This window comes from Ochotona princeps, chromosome 4 (genome assembly GCF_030435755.1).
Source record: "Ochotona princeps isolate mOchPri1 chromosome 4, mOchPri1.hap1, whole genome shotgun sequence".
NCBI classification, from domain to species: Eukaryota; Metazoa; Chordata; class Mammalia; order Lagomorpha; family Ochotonidae; genus Ochotona; species Ochotona princeps.
The window spans coordinates 16,089,060-16,105,263 of NC_080835.1; the positions used below are offsets into that span (position 1 = coordinate 16,089,060).

The window sequence follows — 16,204 nt, forward strand, 5'->3', positions numbered from 1 at the left end:
ATACTTTTTTATTTGGGAAGGATTTTTATTCTGGTTCAACCTCATGTACCTATGCTGAAGTTTTCTATTTCTTCCTAAGACCATTTTTATAGTATATATGTTTATAGGAATTTGTTCATTTCTCCTATATTAATTTGTTGAATATTCTCTTACAATTGCTTTATTTCTGAGATTAGTAATAATGTCTAATATCTCTCACTTTGTTTTTAAGTCTTACTAAAAATTTGTCGAATTTTGTTGATCTTTTCAAAGCAACAACTTTTGGTTTGTTGATTGTATTCTCTTGTTTCATTTCTCTCCACTCTATCTGTTACTTTCTGACATCTTCAGTTTTGTAATTCTTTCTAGTTTTTAAGATGCACAGTGAGGGTGTTGATCTGAGAATGCTTTTTTACTGCAGACTTATTAATAGCTGTGAAGTCCCTCTGAGCAATCCTCCCACAGCACCGCCACCTTTGCAAGTGATTTCTTCCTTGACCTTTTGGCTGTTTAGGAGTGTGTTGTTGAATTTTCACAGACTTGTGAATTTTCCAGTTTTCCTTCTGATTTTCAGCTGCTTCTTCCTATTACAGTGAAAGAAAACACTTTGTCTGATTTTAGTCTTTGAAAATTTGATTTGTTTGGTGTCCTAGTGAGTTATCCAACCTGGAGAACTGACATGTATGCTTGAGAAGAATTTGTGTGTATTGCTGAGTAATCTTCTTATGCCTGTAGGTCTGGTTGGTATATGCTGTGGTTCAGATCTACAGCATGTTTATTAATCCTCTGTGTAAATGTTATAGCCATTATTTGAAGTGGGCTATTGAAATGTTTTTCTTCCATTTTGTCAATATTTGCTGCATATATTTGGGGGCTCTGCTTGCTGCCTATATAGTTAGTGTATCTTCCTCTTGAGCTGATCATTTTGTCAGTATACGTTTACCTTTTGTGTTTCTTGAAGCAGTTTTTGGCTTCAAGTTGGTTTTATCTGATGGCAGAGTAACCTTCCCTAAAACCTTTCAGTCGTATTTCTGTGAAATAGCCCTTCTCATCCTTTCACTTGCACCCTCTGTGTGTCTTGCTCTATAAAGAGTACCCAGCAGAAAACATATAGTTTTTTTTAAAAAAGATTTATTTTTATTGAAAGGTAGGTATATACAAAGAGGAGGAGAGACAAAGAAGAAGATCTTCCATCTGTTAATTCACTCCCCATTTGGCCGCAATGGCCGGAGCTCAGCCTATCCAAAGCCAGGACCCTGGAACTTCTTCTGGGTCTCCCATGCCGGTGCAGGGTCCCAAAGTCCTCAATTGCTTTCCCAAGCCACAAGCAAGAAGCTGGATGGGAAGTGGGGCTGCTGACATTAGAACCGGCACCCTTATGAGATCCCGGCACCGGCAAGGCAAGGACTTACTAGGTTACTGCGCCGGGCCCAACATATAGTTTTGATTGTATATTTTAATCTCATGACATTATTTAAATTGATTACTGGGGATGAAGAACTTGTCACTTTTTATTTATTTTATACATATTTTAAGTCTTTTTTTCTTCTTTCCTCCAATAGCATGTACTTTTGTATTTTTTTCCTAATAGATGTTTTTGTACCTTCTGATTTCCTCTTTTGTATATATTGAAAATATTTTCATAATGATTCCCATGAAGAGTATGATGAACATTCATAAGATTTTAGCAATCTGGTTTGAACTGATCTTAGCTTAGTTGCGTTTATATTCCCAAACTTTACTCCTGTGTGACTATCTCCCTCCCTTGTTCTGCTGTTGTCACAAATTAAACCTGTTTGCATTGCGTACTCGCTAACATGAAGGTATAATTCTTGTCTCAGGCATTTTTAGTCATTTAGGAAATAAAATGAGGAAGTTAGAAATCAGAAACATTACACTACTAGCTTTGCTGTTCACCGGGGTGGTTACCTTTCCTGGAGTTCCTACTCATGGAGTTTTCAGTTACTGCCTGCCTTTTTTAAACTCAACATGACAACTCCCTTTAGCATTTCCTCTAGGGCAGGTGTACCGGCAGCGAGTAGGGACAACATTTGTTTATCTGGAGCCATCTTCCTTTATCCTTCATTTTTGCAAGGTGTGGCCTCTTGGTTGATACAGGGTTTTTGTCCTACAGTATTAGGTATGTCGTCCTGCTGCCTTTTGATCTGTAGCTTAGCTGAGTGGCTCCAGCTAAGGGGCCCTCACAAGTTTGCAGTCAAACTCGTTGGCCAGGACTACAGACCCTCATGGCCGGAGCTGGGTAATCACACCTCAGCCCAGCTTGCAGGCAGGCCTTGCTTCTCTGGCTGCTGACTGGAAGCTCGGTTCCTTACCACTTGGGCCTCCTTAGGCTGCCGCTCGTGGCCTGGCAGCTCATTTCCCCCAAGCAGGAGATTCTTGAGGGCAAGATGCTCCCCCTGAAGTTTTGGTTCTTTGTCATACTTTCTGGTGCTCTCTGACAGTTGTGAACTTATACTCTTCTTGAGTGAGAGGCAAAAATGTGAACCCCATGGCAAGGAACTGATCGAGTCCTTCCCAGGGGCATCCCCTCTCAGCGGAAGTGGGAGTGTGAGACTCCCAGGGACCTCCCACAACTCTGGGATGGAGCAACAGACCCTGGTGGGTGACCTTGTCCTGTCCCTCCAACCTCATCCTTGTGGCCTTCTCATGCAGAGAGCTGTGAAAATGAATATTTGTCCAGCCAGGGCCTTAGCTGTGTACCTACAGACAGCTTTCCCATTGCTTTGTTTTATGGAGGAAGTGTATCCTTTCTGGTCAGAAACACAGGGAGGGAGGGAAAGAGAGAAAAGAAGGGAGAACTCCAGTGATTCTTATGTTGGGTCTTGTTGCTCACTCAAGATCTGTCAGCTTCCGCTGATCTGTGCGAGATGCCATCCTTGGCACGAAGGATGCCAGAGCAGGAGGTGCATCAGCCAGCCCCCGCTCAGAAGCAGGTTACGGGGTAGAGAGAGTAACACAACAGAACACTGACAGCGAAACCAAACCCAGGTCAGCGGTGTTGGCTGCAGCTTGGGGAAGAAACGGGAAGTGGCTGGGAAAGAAGGTGAAAGAGCTTTGCGACTGGGTTGGTTTTCAGATCTAACAAAATAGCTCACACGGTATGATGATTTTTTATTTTTGTATAGGACTGAAGGCTTTCACATGAGTCCTGCCCAGCAATAATCAGACCATTCATCCTCTGTTATTCTAGTATGTAGCAATACCATAAGAAAAAAGACCCCATGTCATCTTCTCAATTTTGAAAAAGTACGTTAGGTTGGTGTTTACAGGTGTATATTTGCTGCCATAAAGTCATCTCAGTATTTACAGGGAACCTTAGAAAATGAACCAGCTCTCAGGTTGCAGCGGAAACAGTCACACAAGCCCAGCCAACCAGTTTGTGACCTGCCATTTATGTCTGCAGCTGCTGATGCAACTGGTGTTTGTGCTGTTGGCATGGATGCCTCTGGACGCAGAGGGGGGAAGGACTGTCTCATGGCAGTTGCGTAGTGTTGTGGGCAGGCTGTAAAGCAAGGGGCGTTCTACCAGCGCCCTTACATTGTCCTCCAACTTGTCCTCAAGCAGAAGAATGTATACGTAATGAGTTCTCAACGTCCGTGGAGGTTCAGCCCCAAGTGGACTGGGGTGGACCTGGGCAGAAGGAGCAGGTCTGCTTCTGGAGAAACCCCGCATCCCAGGATGCATCGAAATCAGAGAGAAACACTCTGCCTCCTCCTTCGTAGAAATCAAGCTGCAGGTTTTCTTCCATACAGTCTGGAGTTATAGTTCACGTTTGCTCCAGTATTAAGTAAACTTAATAACTGAAATACAGGGGGCTTTCCATTTTATGCCCCCCACCCCAGCAGGAAGTTCCTAGCTTTGACTCCTTTGTGAATGTGCTCCAAAGCTAAGTGTGTGTGCTGTGCTTAACTGTGCTTAAACTGCTGTGTGTTTCCATTCTTTTAGTGAAAAAATAAACACTGAAGTACCTTTTGCTCTTGTTCCCCTAGACAGTTAAATCCCACACGGAAACAGAGGAAAAGCAGACCGAGAGCCGTACCATTACCCCGCCCGCTGCACCAAAACCAAAACGGGAGGAGAACCCTCAGGTAGGCCCCTGTCCGCGAGGCTCGGCGAGCAGACCTCTGCCCACGCTGTCACTTGAGGTCCCTTGCGTCATGCTTCTCCCTTATTCAGCAACAATGGGATTGCCAAATCAGGCTGGCCGAGGGCAGACCTCTTAGAATATGGTCCTGCGTGCACACGTGTGGTACGTGGGCCTTTCCGTTGTCTGAAAGGCAGAGTTTTGAGCAGACATTGTGCATACACATGCTGGGAATCTGAAATGTGTCTGACACCGTTTTCCCAGTTCTCCTGCCATGTTCCTAATGCTGAATGTGCTGTGTCGCAGCCAGTGTTGACCAGGTGTCCTGCTTACTCAGCTAATGTCTGCTTATCTTACTGATTACAGCTGTTCAGTGTGCATTATTTGTACTACCTTTGTATTATATTAGAACACCATATCTCAAATGAATTAGTTCCAGAAGAGTTCACTGAAACATGCAAGTAGGTGAGGGGCAGGCATTGTGGCACAGGGTGCTAAACCACCACTTAGGATAACCACATCCCATAGGGCCTGAATGATCTCCACTTCCAATCCAGCTTCCTATTCAACGCACCTGGGAGGCGGTAGGTGGCCTGGTCCTTGCCGCCCACATAAAGGACCTGGTTGGAGTTTCTGGCTGCTGTCTTTGGCCTGATTCAGCCCCAACTGTTTTAGGCATGTGGAAAGTATGAGACAGCAGATGGAAGATATTTTTAAATCTCTCTCTACCTTTCAAATAATTAAGAGTGAATTTTAATTTCTTTTTTACAGTAGGGCTAAGGGGCAGACATTTAGCCAGGCGGTGAAGTGGCCAGTTAGGATACCTGTGGCTCATATTGGAGTAGGTAACCTGGATATGAAGCCCACTCCAGTTCCTGACTCCAGGTTTCAGCTCATGCAAACTCTGGGAGGCAGTAGGGATAACTTTAGCAACTGGGTCCCTGGCACTCATGGGAAAGACCTTCATCAAATTCCCGGCTCCTGACTGGTCTGGCCCAGCTCTAGTGGCTGTAGGCAACTGGGGAGTAAACCAGAACATGAAAGCTCGTGTCTGTCTCTCTCTGCCTCTTACATAAGTAATTTTTAAATGAAGAAATGAAAATAGTTAGCCTCTGTCTATAGCACAGTTTACATAGAATCATACACATAATAACACATAAGATCCCCACACAAATATAGACTATGAGGCTGTTGGTCCTTAGATGAGAACATTTTAGTTTGATGCTTTTTCACAGGCAACCATAGAAGAAAGATGCGGACAGGTAATAGGATGATGACTGTCTGATGGTTGGATTTTATTAGCCCAGTAATCTATTTCCCTCTATTCTCAGTGCATTCATGTAATGAAACCATGTCAAGTAGAAGCAGGAAGCTATCAAAACCTCATGTCATTTTTTTAAAGCAGCAGTTTATTGAGCAAGTCTGGGTTTTTCTAAAACAAGTGTGAAATCTAATTCTGATACAAAATGAATTTTTACTTTTATCTTTAAAGAAGGAATCAACACTTGAACCATAGTAGTGCTAGTCACACAGCTTTCTGAGAAACTCCAAAAACCCTCCATGAAACTAGTGACACATTTGCAGCTGGAAGAGTAGAACAAGCTCTTGGCAGAATTTCCTTATCAAGGGAAACTGACAGATATCTGATGTTAGTGAGGCAGCGAGGGCAAGCAGGGACCATCAGGGAGAGTGACAGGTCACCTTCACATTGGAACTGTCATCACCTTTGTGAGAGGACTAAATCAGCTCATATGTTTGCCTGGGGGGGGGGGGGAGTGACAAACTTGTTGACAACTGTCATTCCACAAGGAAAGCTTTGTTTTTCTTTTGCTTTTCACCAAATATGTTGTGAGCTTGATCTAAATTGGCAAAGGTGACTTCGGATGTGGAGGGTCAGAAAGGGTGCTGGTGCCTTTGAATGCCAGTCCTCACACTGCAGTACCACAGTCCCCACACCACAGTACTCTAGTCCTCACACCACAGTACTCCGGTCCTTACACCACAGTACCCCAGTACTCTAGTCCTCACACCACAGTACCCCATTCTCCACACCGCAGTACCCCAGTCCCCACATCACAGTACTCTGGTCCCCACACCACAGTACCCCAGTCCCCACACCACAGTACTCTAGTCCTCACACCGCAGTACCCCATTCTCCACACCGCAGTACCCCAGTCCCCACACCACAGTACTCCGGTCCTCACACCACAGTACTCTAGTCCTCACACCGCAGTACCCCATTCTCCACACCACAGTACTCCGGTCCCCACACCGCAGTACCCCATTCTCCACACCACAGTACTCTGGTCCCCACACCGCAGTACCACAGTCCGCACACCGCAGTACCACAGTACCACAGTCCCCACACCACAGTACTAGTAGAGAAGCCGAGGGCCAGCCTGGGATCTGGCTCTGTTGTGAAGGAATGTTCAGAAGCAGGAGTGCAGTCCGTTGGGAGCCACGGAATGTATCTCATCTGTGTGCGATGTAGAAAGTGGTGGGGAGGCCAAGTCTGCTTTTCTCCAGCCAGAGTATTCTGGCTGTCAATGGATGGGTGCCTACTTGTGTTTTTAAAATAAAAAAGGTTTCCTTGGGATTCTGAAGATTGTAGTCAAGGGTGTTTCTGTGTCCTTACTCTTCTGAGGGTCTTGAATAGGCCAGACCCATCATCTGAGGCCCAGCAGCAGAATAGTTGATATTGACGCTTAAGACATAGCTGACATTAAGAACTCTACACAAGGACGTCTCTTATCAGCCATGATGATATTTGCTCTTTGCAGAAAGAGGTAAACGATGCATTATTGCATAATTAGAAGCCACATGCAGTCGGGGCCTGGAGAGTGAAGGTGTGTTTTTCACATCACATGTGACCAAAGAGCAGAGCAAAAATCAGTCTCTTACTCCGTCCACTCTGGGGCACAGTATTCAAATCCACCACCTCCCCTGGAGCTCTGAAGGGAGTCTTCAGAAAGAAATCACTCCATCTTCCTTCATCTGTGTTTGTTTGCAAAATCACAGTGTTAAGCAGAACCATATGCTATCATTCCTGGGCTTCATTTAGCTCTGAGTGGACATATCCCCATCAATAGCAGGAAAGGTGCAGGCACCCCTGACCTTGTTGGAGATCAGCAGAGCACTTGGAATTGGAGCTTGTCATATGGGAGGCTCTTTAAGAACCCTCTGCACGTTTTTGGTTATAAATCCTCTTCCCTTTAAGAAGATTTTTTTCCCTTTTGTGGAGAACATTGGCAACAATGTTAAGAGGATTTTTCAAGAAGGGTGGCAGGTCTCAAGTCATCGAAGGTTGGTGACTTCTGTTGGAGAGGACACGGGCAGATGCAGGCCCCAGTCGTCCTTCCTGGCCTCCTTAGACCAGAGGTCCCCTGGAGTGGTTCTGAGGCCGCCAAGGGGAGAAGAGGCCTGCTCTTGGCTTGTCTGAACCCAGCCTCACGTAACGCACCTCCCGTGGGGCTGGCTTCCCTGGTGTCTGACTGGGAACTGCAGCTGGCTTTGTGGGAACCCAGACTGAAGTCTGTTCTTCTTTTGTCTCTCTGACACAGAAACTTGCCTTCATGGTGTCTCTAGGGTTGGTAACACATGACCATCTAGAAGGTAAGCAAAGAGATTCTTGGCGTTGCCTTCTTTCTGGCCCACAGCTTTGTTCCTGAAAATGGTGTTTGATTGAATTCCTAGAACAGAAAATTGGAACACAAATAGAGTATGTTTCAAGCAGTGTGGACTTTGTTTCCTTTAGAGGAAAATTGCCTGCCTTCTGTCTAATGTTTATGCCCTCCCCTTTCTACCATGGTCAGCCTCATGGACCCCAGGGGCCTGAACGAAAGTGACTTCTGTTCACTTGAGAAAAACCATTTTGTTTTGTTTTGTTTCATTTTGTCCCCTTTTATTTTTTTCTGACAGTACCAAGTAGTGCTTGTCTGAGAAGTCTTTCTCTGTATTTCTCAATTGTTCCAGACAGTCAGCATCCTAAGCCCAGTTATAAGGCTCCGCCTGTCCTGGTTGCTCAATTCAAGAATGAACTGTGGTTATGTAGCCGAAGTCTATGGATAGAGTTCAGCAGATGTCTATAATAGATCAGTTGGTTCAAAAGTGTGTTCCATTGGTACTCTCTGAGTTGCAGAGTCTCACTGTGAGGCAGGGGTTCTTGGTTTCCAAAGGTGTGGGTGAGAGGTCCCACCTGTGTGTGGCCAGCCAACACCGCTGCCACATGCCAGCCAGCTGCCCTTCCTGATGTGTTGTGGGAAAGCAACAGATAAGAAAATGTAGTTAAGCTTTTCAGCTCCTCGAGATTTCTCTTTTAACTCAAACTTTTTCTTCTCCCAAGAAATCCAAAGCAAGAGGCAAGAGCGAAAACGAAGAACCACAGCAAACCCGGTGTACAGCGGGGCCGTGTTTGAGCCAGAGGTAGTCCCGGTGGCCCGGGGTCCTCCCCTCCATTCCAGTTCTACTTACGGATGGCTCAGTGCCTCCTGTCTGACAACTTGCACCCTAGTTGTATTTGCATGACTCTTTGAAGTGGTGGCGTTTTCTCTCATTCATCACATTGTTTATTCTCTATTATCCGCTGCTCACCCCCTAGGATTTCTTTCTGAGTTAACAACCGCAAGCTTGTCTTAAAATTTGCATTCATCCTGACCTTAAACATAACTGTCATCTACAGCAAAGGCAGAGCTCTCTGGAATATTCTTCGAGAGCCTAGCACTCGTACTAAAATGCTGTAGCACTGAGACCAGGGGGTGATCTGCACTATCTAGTTGGCATGTTGACAGGCATGTTGCGTGTGGTCTTTAGCTGTGACAGTATCAGTGGTGACCCTGCCCTTCAACCAGTCACCTTTCCTTCTTCACTCCTCAAAGCGTAAGAAGAGTGCCGTCACATACCTGAACAGCACAATGCATCCTGGGACCCGGAAGAGAGGTGAGTCCCTTCGGGTATCTCTCCTTTGCTGTTGCTTTTGCCTTCTGTGTTGTGTGTCTTCTCCCACTCTCTCCTCCCATTGCCCTAGGACTAAAACTCCTCTATCCCTTGAGAATAGTTATGTTGTTACTCTCTGAGATTGGGGTCTGGGGTGTAGGAGGAGTGAGATTTCTCCCTAGGGTTCTCTGTGCTCAGTCAAAAGCTGACTCAGGAGAAGGGCTTAGTCCTGCATGCCGTCGTGCCCCAAGTTGGCCAGGCTGTCCATGAATAGCACAGAGAACAGAACACCTTGTAAAGGAAGCGTCTGAGCATCATTAAGCATAACAGAGCACACTGCCGTTGCCAAGGTGCTGCTGATAGTTTCTCAGTCGTCCTGCTGCCCGGAGTGTGACTCGAAGTTTCTGTGAGTGGCAGAGTTCCAGGAGGAGATTGCTGAGGGCACATAAAAAGAGGGCACAGAAGAGGTCACGGTCAAAACAGGCTCCCCGAAGCACAAGTTCCTGAAGTGCGCCACTCCCAGCCTTCAGACCTTCTCCCTGTGGGCATGCCTCCCTTCTCTTAGAACAGAAAAAATACAGCAGCAGCTCTGGCCATGCAGATCTAAATAGGTCTTAATAGCTGAAGGTTTGAGCACATAAACAAGGTACTGAAATTGTTCCTTGATGTCAGCAATACGTCCCAAGGTCCCTTTCTCCACACGGTAATGTGTCCCTGAATTATAGTTCTAGGCTGGCGAGGTTGTGGTGCGAGTGGAGTAGCATACTAATGTTTGCACATGCACACTCGGCATCAGAGCTGAACGGAGGAGGTCATTGCGCCCCTTACCTGCTTCAGGCAGGACCACAGCCACATCATTATCTTCCCTCCCTGGCATAAAGAAGTGCCAGCCCACCCTTAGTGACCCATTGCGATGATTCCTCAGTCCTGTCCTTTAAGTAGCCACAGATATTTGATGGGAAACTCTCTAAGTGATTGTCTGTGTTGATTGCTGGGCCACAGTAAGCAGTGCTGCAGGTTATTTTCATGTTGTTTCGTTTTTGGTTCAGGGAGTTTGCTGGGGGTTTTTTTGTTTTGTTTTGTTTTTTAAGTGAGCTCTGATGCTGCAGTCCTCAGAAAGTACTACCCGCCCCCCCAACCCCCCCCACTCACCACCCAGCCCGAGGCCACAATTAATTGGCCTGCTGATGGGCAGTAGTGCTAGGAAGACACGGATCAGATGAGCCAGAAAGACCTTGGCATCTCTTACCAAGGTCAGGATAAAAACCTGCATTTGCAATCCTTGGCTGTGCTCTGTGTAGGTAAACAAGGAACATTCACTCTGTGCTCCCCCTCCAGCAGCACTGAATTCCCCAGCAAAGACACACCAGTGACATCTGTTTTTGTGTCATCGTAGACATTGTCAGTTTAGCATAGGTAGTATTTGTGTAATGTCTGACCAAACCATGGCTCCCGTGCCTCATCCTGATACCGCTTCTGACTATTGGCAGAGTTAATGGTCCCACACGCCACTCACCAGTGCTGACAGTTGAATACCCCTCTGGCTCTTTTTTTTTCCGCTGGTGTGCTGGGCTTGCACTTGGGGTCGCTCATAGCTTAGCAGTACTGACCCTGCTCCTTAGAAGACAAAGCCCTGACTTTTAAACTGTAATTAATTAGCCTGGACCCTATACCCATAACCCTCACTTTTAAATCCTTTTCACGTAGGAGTTTGACTTAAGATGGTCTATTTGAAACCATCTCTCAGGGAGAGCCTCAGGTTTTTTGGTTGTTGTTCTGTTTTGTTTGTTGTTTGTTTGTTTAAATATTTATTTATTTTTATTGGAGAGAAAGATCTTCCATCTGCTGGTTCACTCCCCAAATGGCCACAAAAGCTGGAGCTCAGCTGATCTGAAGCCAGGAACTTCCTCCAGGTCTCTCATACAGATGCAGGATCCCAAGGCTTTGGGCCATCCTCTGCTGTTTTCCCAGGCCACAAGCAGGGAGCTGGATGGGAAGTGGAGCTGCCGGGACACAAACCAGTGTCCGTATGGGATGCTGGCAGATGCAGGTAGAAAATTAGGCAGTTGAGCCATCACGCCAGCCCCAGAGCCTTCGTTCTTAGATTGGAAGTTTATCAGCATCATTGTGATGGATAAGGGGGAGACATCTGAATTAACTGGAGAGGGTATCTGGAACCAAAAATAGTTAAAATCATTGTGAAGACCAGAACGTCTTAACACTAGCATCCAGGAGTAAGAATCTTTAATTTGACTTTTGCCTCTCACCAGCAGTGAAGTGACCAAGTTACAAATAGGAGAGATAGGAGAGGCAGAAATCCTAATTGAATTGGTTTGAGAGAACTAAGAATCTATATTTTTATAACATGATTACAGAAAAATTATCTAGTACAGTAATGCGAAAGATAGGAAAAAAATGAATAACTTGTTTTTACAGCTCGCATTGGGCTGTGACATCCTGGTTCTTGCTCTAAAAGTTTCACATTAAGGTAATCTGGGGACCTGCTCAGAATCTGCCCCTCAGTGAGGTTTTCCCCTCTTGACCAGCACCTTCTGTCTTCCTCTAAGGCTCTCCTAACCTCCCTTTCAGTGTCCGTGGTTTTTTGTTTTGTTTTGTTTCTATTAACGTTGAAATCTTTGCTTCTCTTCCTTCCTTTGAGACTGTTGTATTAACCTTCTGTCTGCCCCCTCACTTCCTTTTCCATGCTAGCCAATGAGGAACACTGGCCAAAGGTATGTAAGATCATTTTCCCTTTCTTTCCCTCCCCTTCTCCCCTTTTGTTCCCTTCTCTTGGTATATAGGTCGTCCTCCAAAATACAATGCAGTGCTGGGGTTTGGAGCCCTTACCCCAACATCCCCCCCATCCAGTCATCCTGACTCCCCCGAAAGTGAAAAGACAGAGACCACATTCACTTTCCCTGCACCTGTCCAGCCTGTGTCCCTGCCCAGCCCCACCTCCACAGACGTAAGTAACATGGGAAAGTGTGCGCTCTTTGTGAGAGCTGGAATCGGGAACTCCATTACCCCGTACCCCGTGTTGTCTCCTCACTAACCCCCAGCAGAATGCTGTCTCCTGAGGACCCAGGCCTTGCCAGCAGGAGGCATCACACCACCAGCAGTGCAGGCTGGATGCTCCTGAGCCCTGGCACTCCTGAGCCGGTCTGACCTGCGGGGACTAAAGCCCAGGGCAGGGTGGTGTGGGGAAGCCAGCTCACATAGTTGACAGGTGTGCAGGGCCTGGTCACTCGTGTGTGCGACTAGAGAAATGACGAAGGCATCCGTGCTGTGTGTGCTGCATCCTGCACAGTTTCGAAAACTGGAGATTCTCTTTAAAACATCTTTATTCAGCAGAGTGGATCGGGGACAGGTTTCTGAGAGAATGCTGAATTCTCATCAGCCTTTGCCAGGGACAGCAGGGCTGTGAGCTAACACAGTGAGGTCCCTCCCCACACACCCAGCCAGCATGCAGAGGGACAAGCAGAGACCTCCCTGCCCTCCAGGAGGGGCTCCTGGTCCAGGGAGAGGCAGACGATAAGAGAGTGACTATATCACACATCAGGTAGTGAGGAGTGGCATGAAGCCAAACGAACAGTGTGGGGGCAGGGGTGAGATGGCAGGAGGCTGCCGTGGTGTGGGGAGTGGTGAGATAAGTCCATTCAATTAGAAGGAAGAAGCCATGACAGGAACTGCCGAAGGGCTTCCCATGCAGGGAGCGACCATGCAAAGGCCCTGAAGTGCGTATGTATGACCCTATGAAAGGGCAGGCTGGTGGCAAATGAGACCCAGATGTAGCAGAGTTGGTCCTGCGGGGCTTTGAGCCTTTATTCTAAGAAGAACAGGTGACGCCTGGAAGGTTTCCACTGAAGGACTCGTGTGATTCTTGAATTTTTATTTTGAAAATGTTCAGATCTGCAGAAAAGCTGTGATAATAGTATAAAGAACAAATTTATACCCTTTACCTAGGTTTCCTAGTTAACATTTTGCCATGTATTTGCCTCTCCCTCTGAACAAATACATTCACACATGTGTGTAAATACATACACACACATGCACACACACACACTAACACACTCCTTGTTTGCTGAACCATCAAGATGCTTTTGCAGACCTCATAGATTTTTTTTTTAAAGTTTTATTTATTTTTATTGGAAAATCAGATATAGAGAGAGGAGGAGAGACAGAGAGGAAGATCTTCCGTCCAATGGTTCACACCCCAAGTGGCCGCAGTGGCTGGAACTGAGCCAATCCGAAGCCAGGAGCCAGGAATTTTTCCTGGTCTCCCATGCAGGTGCAGGGTCCCAAGGCTTTGGATTGTCCTTGACTGCTTTCCCAGGCCACAAGCAGAGAGCTGGATGGGAAGCGGGGCCACCAGGATTAGAACCGGTGCCCATATAGGATCCTGGCGCATTCAAGGCGAGAACTTTAGCCACTACCCTATTGCGCCGACCCACGGATCTTTACCCTGAAGCATTTTGGTGTCTGTCTCTGAAGAACAAAGATAGTACCATGTATCACCACAATACGTATGCATTTACCAAATAGAGTCTTGATAACATATTAGCACATAGCATCATCCAGTGCATTTTCTGGTTTCTCCAGTTATCCCGGCGATTACTTTTGCGACACTACTTTTTCTGCTCCAGGTTCTGACCCAAGGCCGTCCTTGACCTTTCTATCATGATAGTATCTGTGCAGTTGCCTTGACTGTACAGCATCTCAGTGTCTCTGTCTTGTATCACATGGACACGATCGCTGTGTGGAGTGCCTGTCTCCCTGAACTGTGTGAGTGAGGGTGTGTGTGTGTGTGTGTAACAACACCCAGTTGGTGCTGAGGGGTCCTTCCCTGTGCATAATGACAGGTACATGGTCTGAGTTGGTGTCACCCTGGGGGATGTTCTCCACCTCCCGTGGGAGTTTCTATCTAGATCATCCAGATGTTCCTCTTTTCCTCTGGCGCAGATAACTGAGTCTGAATGAGCATCCGGTCTCCCAGCACACTGTTGGCCCATCGATTCCCTGTCATTTGATGAGTCTTACCTGTGTTTATTGTTTTTAAGCCATTTGCTTAAAAGATTGACTGAGGTTTTGGCAGGCTGACTGTGTCTGAACTTCAGAGAGGGTACTGTGGAGGAGTGGGGGGAAGCAAATCATGCAGGCAGGGATGCTCTGACACCTTGGCCTGATGAGGTGGTGGCAGCAGAGATGGAGAAAAGAAGGATTACAAATAAGGCGTGAGGGGCAGGTGTGGTAGCATAGCATGCTAAGCTCCCATTTTCCGTACCAGAGTGCCTGGTTTGAGTCCTGCCTCTACTTCTGATCCAGCTTCCTACCCATGTGCTGGGAAGGCAGCAGGGGATGGCCTGAGCACTTGGGATCATGCCAGCCATGTGGAGACCCGGTTGGAGTTCCTGGCTCCAGGCTTTGGCCTGACGCAGCTCCAACTATTGTGGACATTTGTGAATGAGCAACAGATAAAATCCATCTCTGTCATTTCCTCTCTGTCACTCTGCCTTTCAAATAAATAAGTAAAGCTTTTTTAAAAAAAAAAGTGAGAAAAAGTGGTCAAATGAAAAGTTTGTGACCTAAGCCACTCCAGGAGGATGAAGCTGTCATTACTAGGAGGAACAGATTGGCGGGGCGGGGGGTGAAGGATCAAGCATTGAGTTTTGCGCATGTCCCAGTTCTTTGATGAGTCTCAGAGCTCATCTTTGTCCATCTTCAGGTAAAACGTTCCTTGAACCCAATGGCTGTCGGAGCTCGCTGGTGACTCACCCGCTGTCCAAAGAGCAAGGATGTCCCTGAGGACACCCTGAGCGACAGTCCCAGAGGCAGTGAAGAAAGGTTGAGCCTTGAGAGACCGAGAGCCTAGAAGAGTTATGTTTTGACCTCCTTGCTGCCGTGGGCCCAGCTCCTGGGTGCCTGAGCGTCGTGCTGGAGCAGCCATGTCCTGGGTGTTTCCCAGCATTGGCCTTAGGCACGGCTGCCATTCTGTAGTGAGTGCCCAGAGTGCCCTGGGCAAGCCTGGCCTGCTGGCATGGAACACTGTCCCAGCTCCCCGCCCTGAACTCCTCAGCTTCCTGGCCAGGAATCCCCCCCTCCCCCGGTGGTATGCAATGCTCCCTCCTATGCCGCTCTGCTACGCAGTGCCAACTTGTGTTTGGATTTTGTTTTGGTTTGGTTTTTATTTTTATTTTTGTTTTTTCATTGAGAAAGTTTTGAGAGACTGAACCCAAAAGGACCCATTCAGATCAAATCCCAAACTGAAAACTCCTGACAGGGTTGGTCTTAAAATTAAAGCATTCTTCATTTCAGAAGTCTAAAGGGAAAAGAAAAATTTTCTGACTAAATGTGTCCAGAGCTTCCTGAGTTATGCCCAGGATAGAGACAATGACTTGCTCTTTAACAGTGTACGTGTCCGTGTGTGTTGCTGAGCCTAAGCCCCAGGGTGGTGCTTAAAAGCGTATTTCATGAAAAGTGTGTCCTCCACTCTGAGCCAAGGTCTTGGACTGGTCATCTCTCAGCTTCCTGTTGTGTGATAGGAGCATGTGGCCAGTGAGTGAGGCCCAAGCCTGCCCACCGTGGGGCTCCTCTCCTAGCATGCTGAGTGGATGAGAAACCTTGGCAGAGTGCGTCCGTGCCTCTGGTCTGCAGAGAAAGTGTGGCCTGAGGGTTACAATTCCCCAGGGAAATGTATAAACATTTTTTTAAGATTTATTTATTTTTATTGGAAAGGGCAGATTACAAGGAGAATGAGAAACAGAAAAAGATCTTCCATCCACTGGTTCACTCCCCAAGTGACCACAACGGCCAGTGCTGTGCCGATCTGAAGCCAGGAGCCAGGAACTTCCTGGTGCAGGGTCCCAAGGCTTTGGGGCCGTCCTTCACTGCTTTCCCAGGCCACAGGCAGGGGGCTGGATGGGAAGTGGAGCAGCTGGGACACAAACCAGTGCCCATATGGACTCCTGGTGCATGCAAGGCATGGATTTAAGCTATTGCAGTGGGCCAGAGGGTTATAAAATTAATACAGCATCATCTGCCATTCCCCCTGCCCCGGTTCCAAACCAAACCATATTTCCCAAATCCTGCCTGGGGTGTGATGGTGTTGTCACTGATAACTAATGGAATGTGAACTTGAATGTTCTTTCTTTGGAGTTTAAAATTCCGTGTACTGTTTCTGTGACTTTCTAT

At 47.0% G+C, this 16,204-nt stretch overlaps 1 protein-coding gene across 11 annotated transcripts in view; it reads left to right on the top strand.

Annotated features, from left to right (window-relative positions):
• PHF21A (PHD finger protein 21A) overlaps window positions 1-16,204 on the top strand; it is a 208,397-nt gene that overhangs the window by 185,865 nt on the left and 6,328 nt on the right. For 8 of the 11 annotated variants that reach the window (XM_058663109.1, XM_058663112.1, XM_058663111.1 and 5 more), the window contains 5 exons: window positions 3,990-4,088; window positions 7,645-7,696; window positions 8,427-8,506; window positions 8,959-9,019; window positions 11,818-11,981. In XM_058663109.1, the coding sequence (XP_058519092.1) occupies window positions 3,990-4,088; window positions 7,645-7,696; window positions 8,427-8,506; window positions 8,959-9,019; window positions 11,818-11,981 (456 nt within the window). Of the gene's footprint in view, window positions 1-3,989; window positions 4,089-7,644; window positions 7,697-8,426; window positions 8,507-8,958; window positions 9,020-11,725; window positions 11,749-11,817; window positions 11,982-16,204 lie in introns of all 11 variants that reach the window. The other 3 variants (XM_058663118.1, XM_058663117.1, XM_058663119.1) reach the window with 1 other exon arrangement.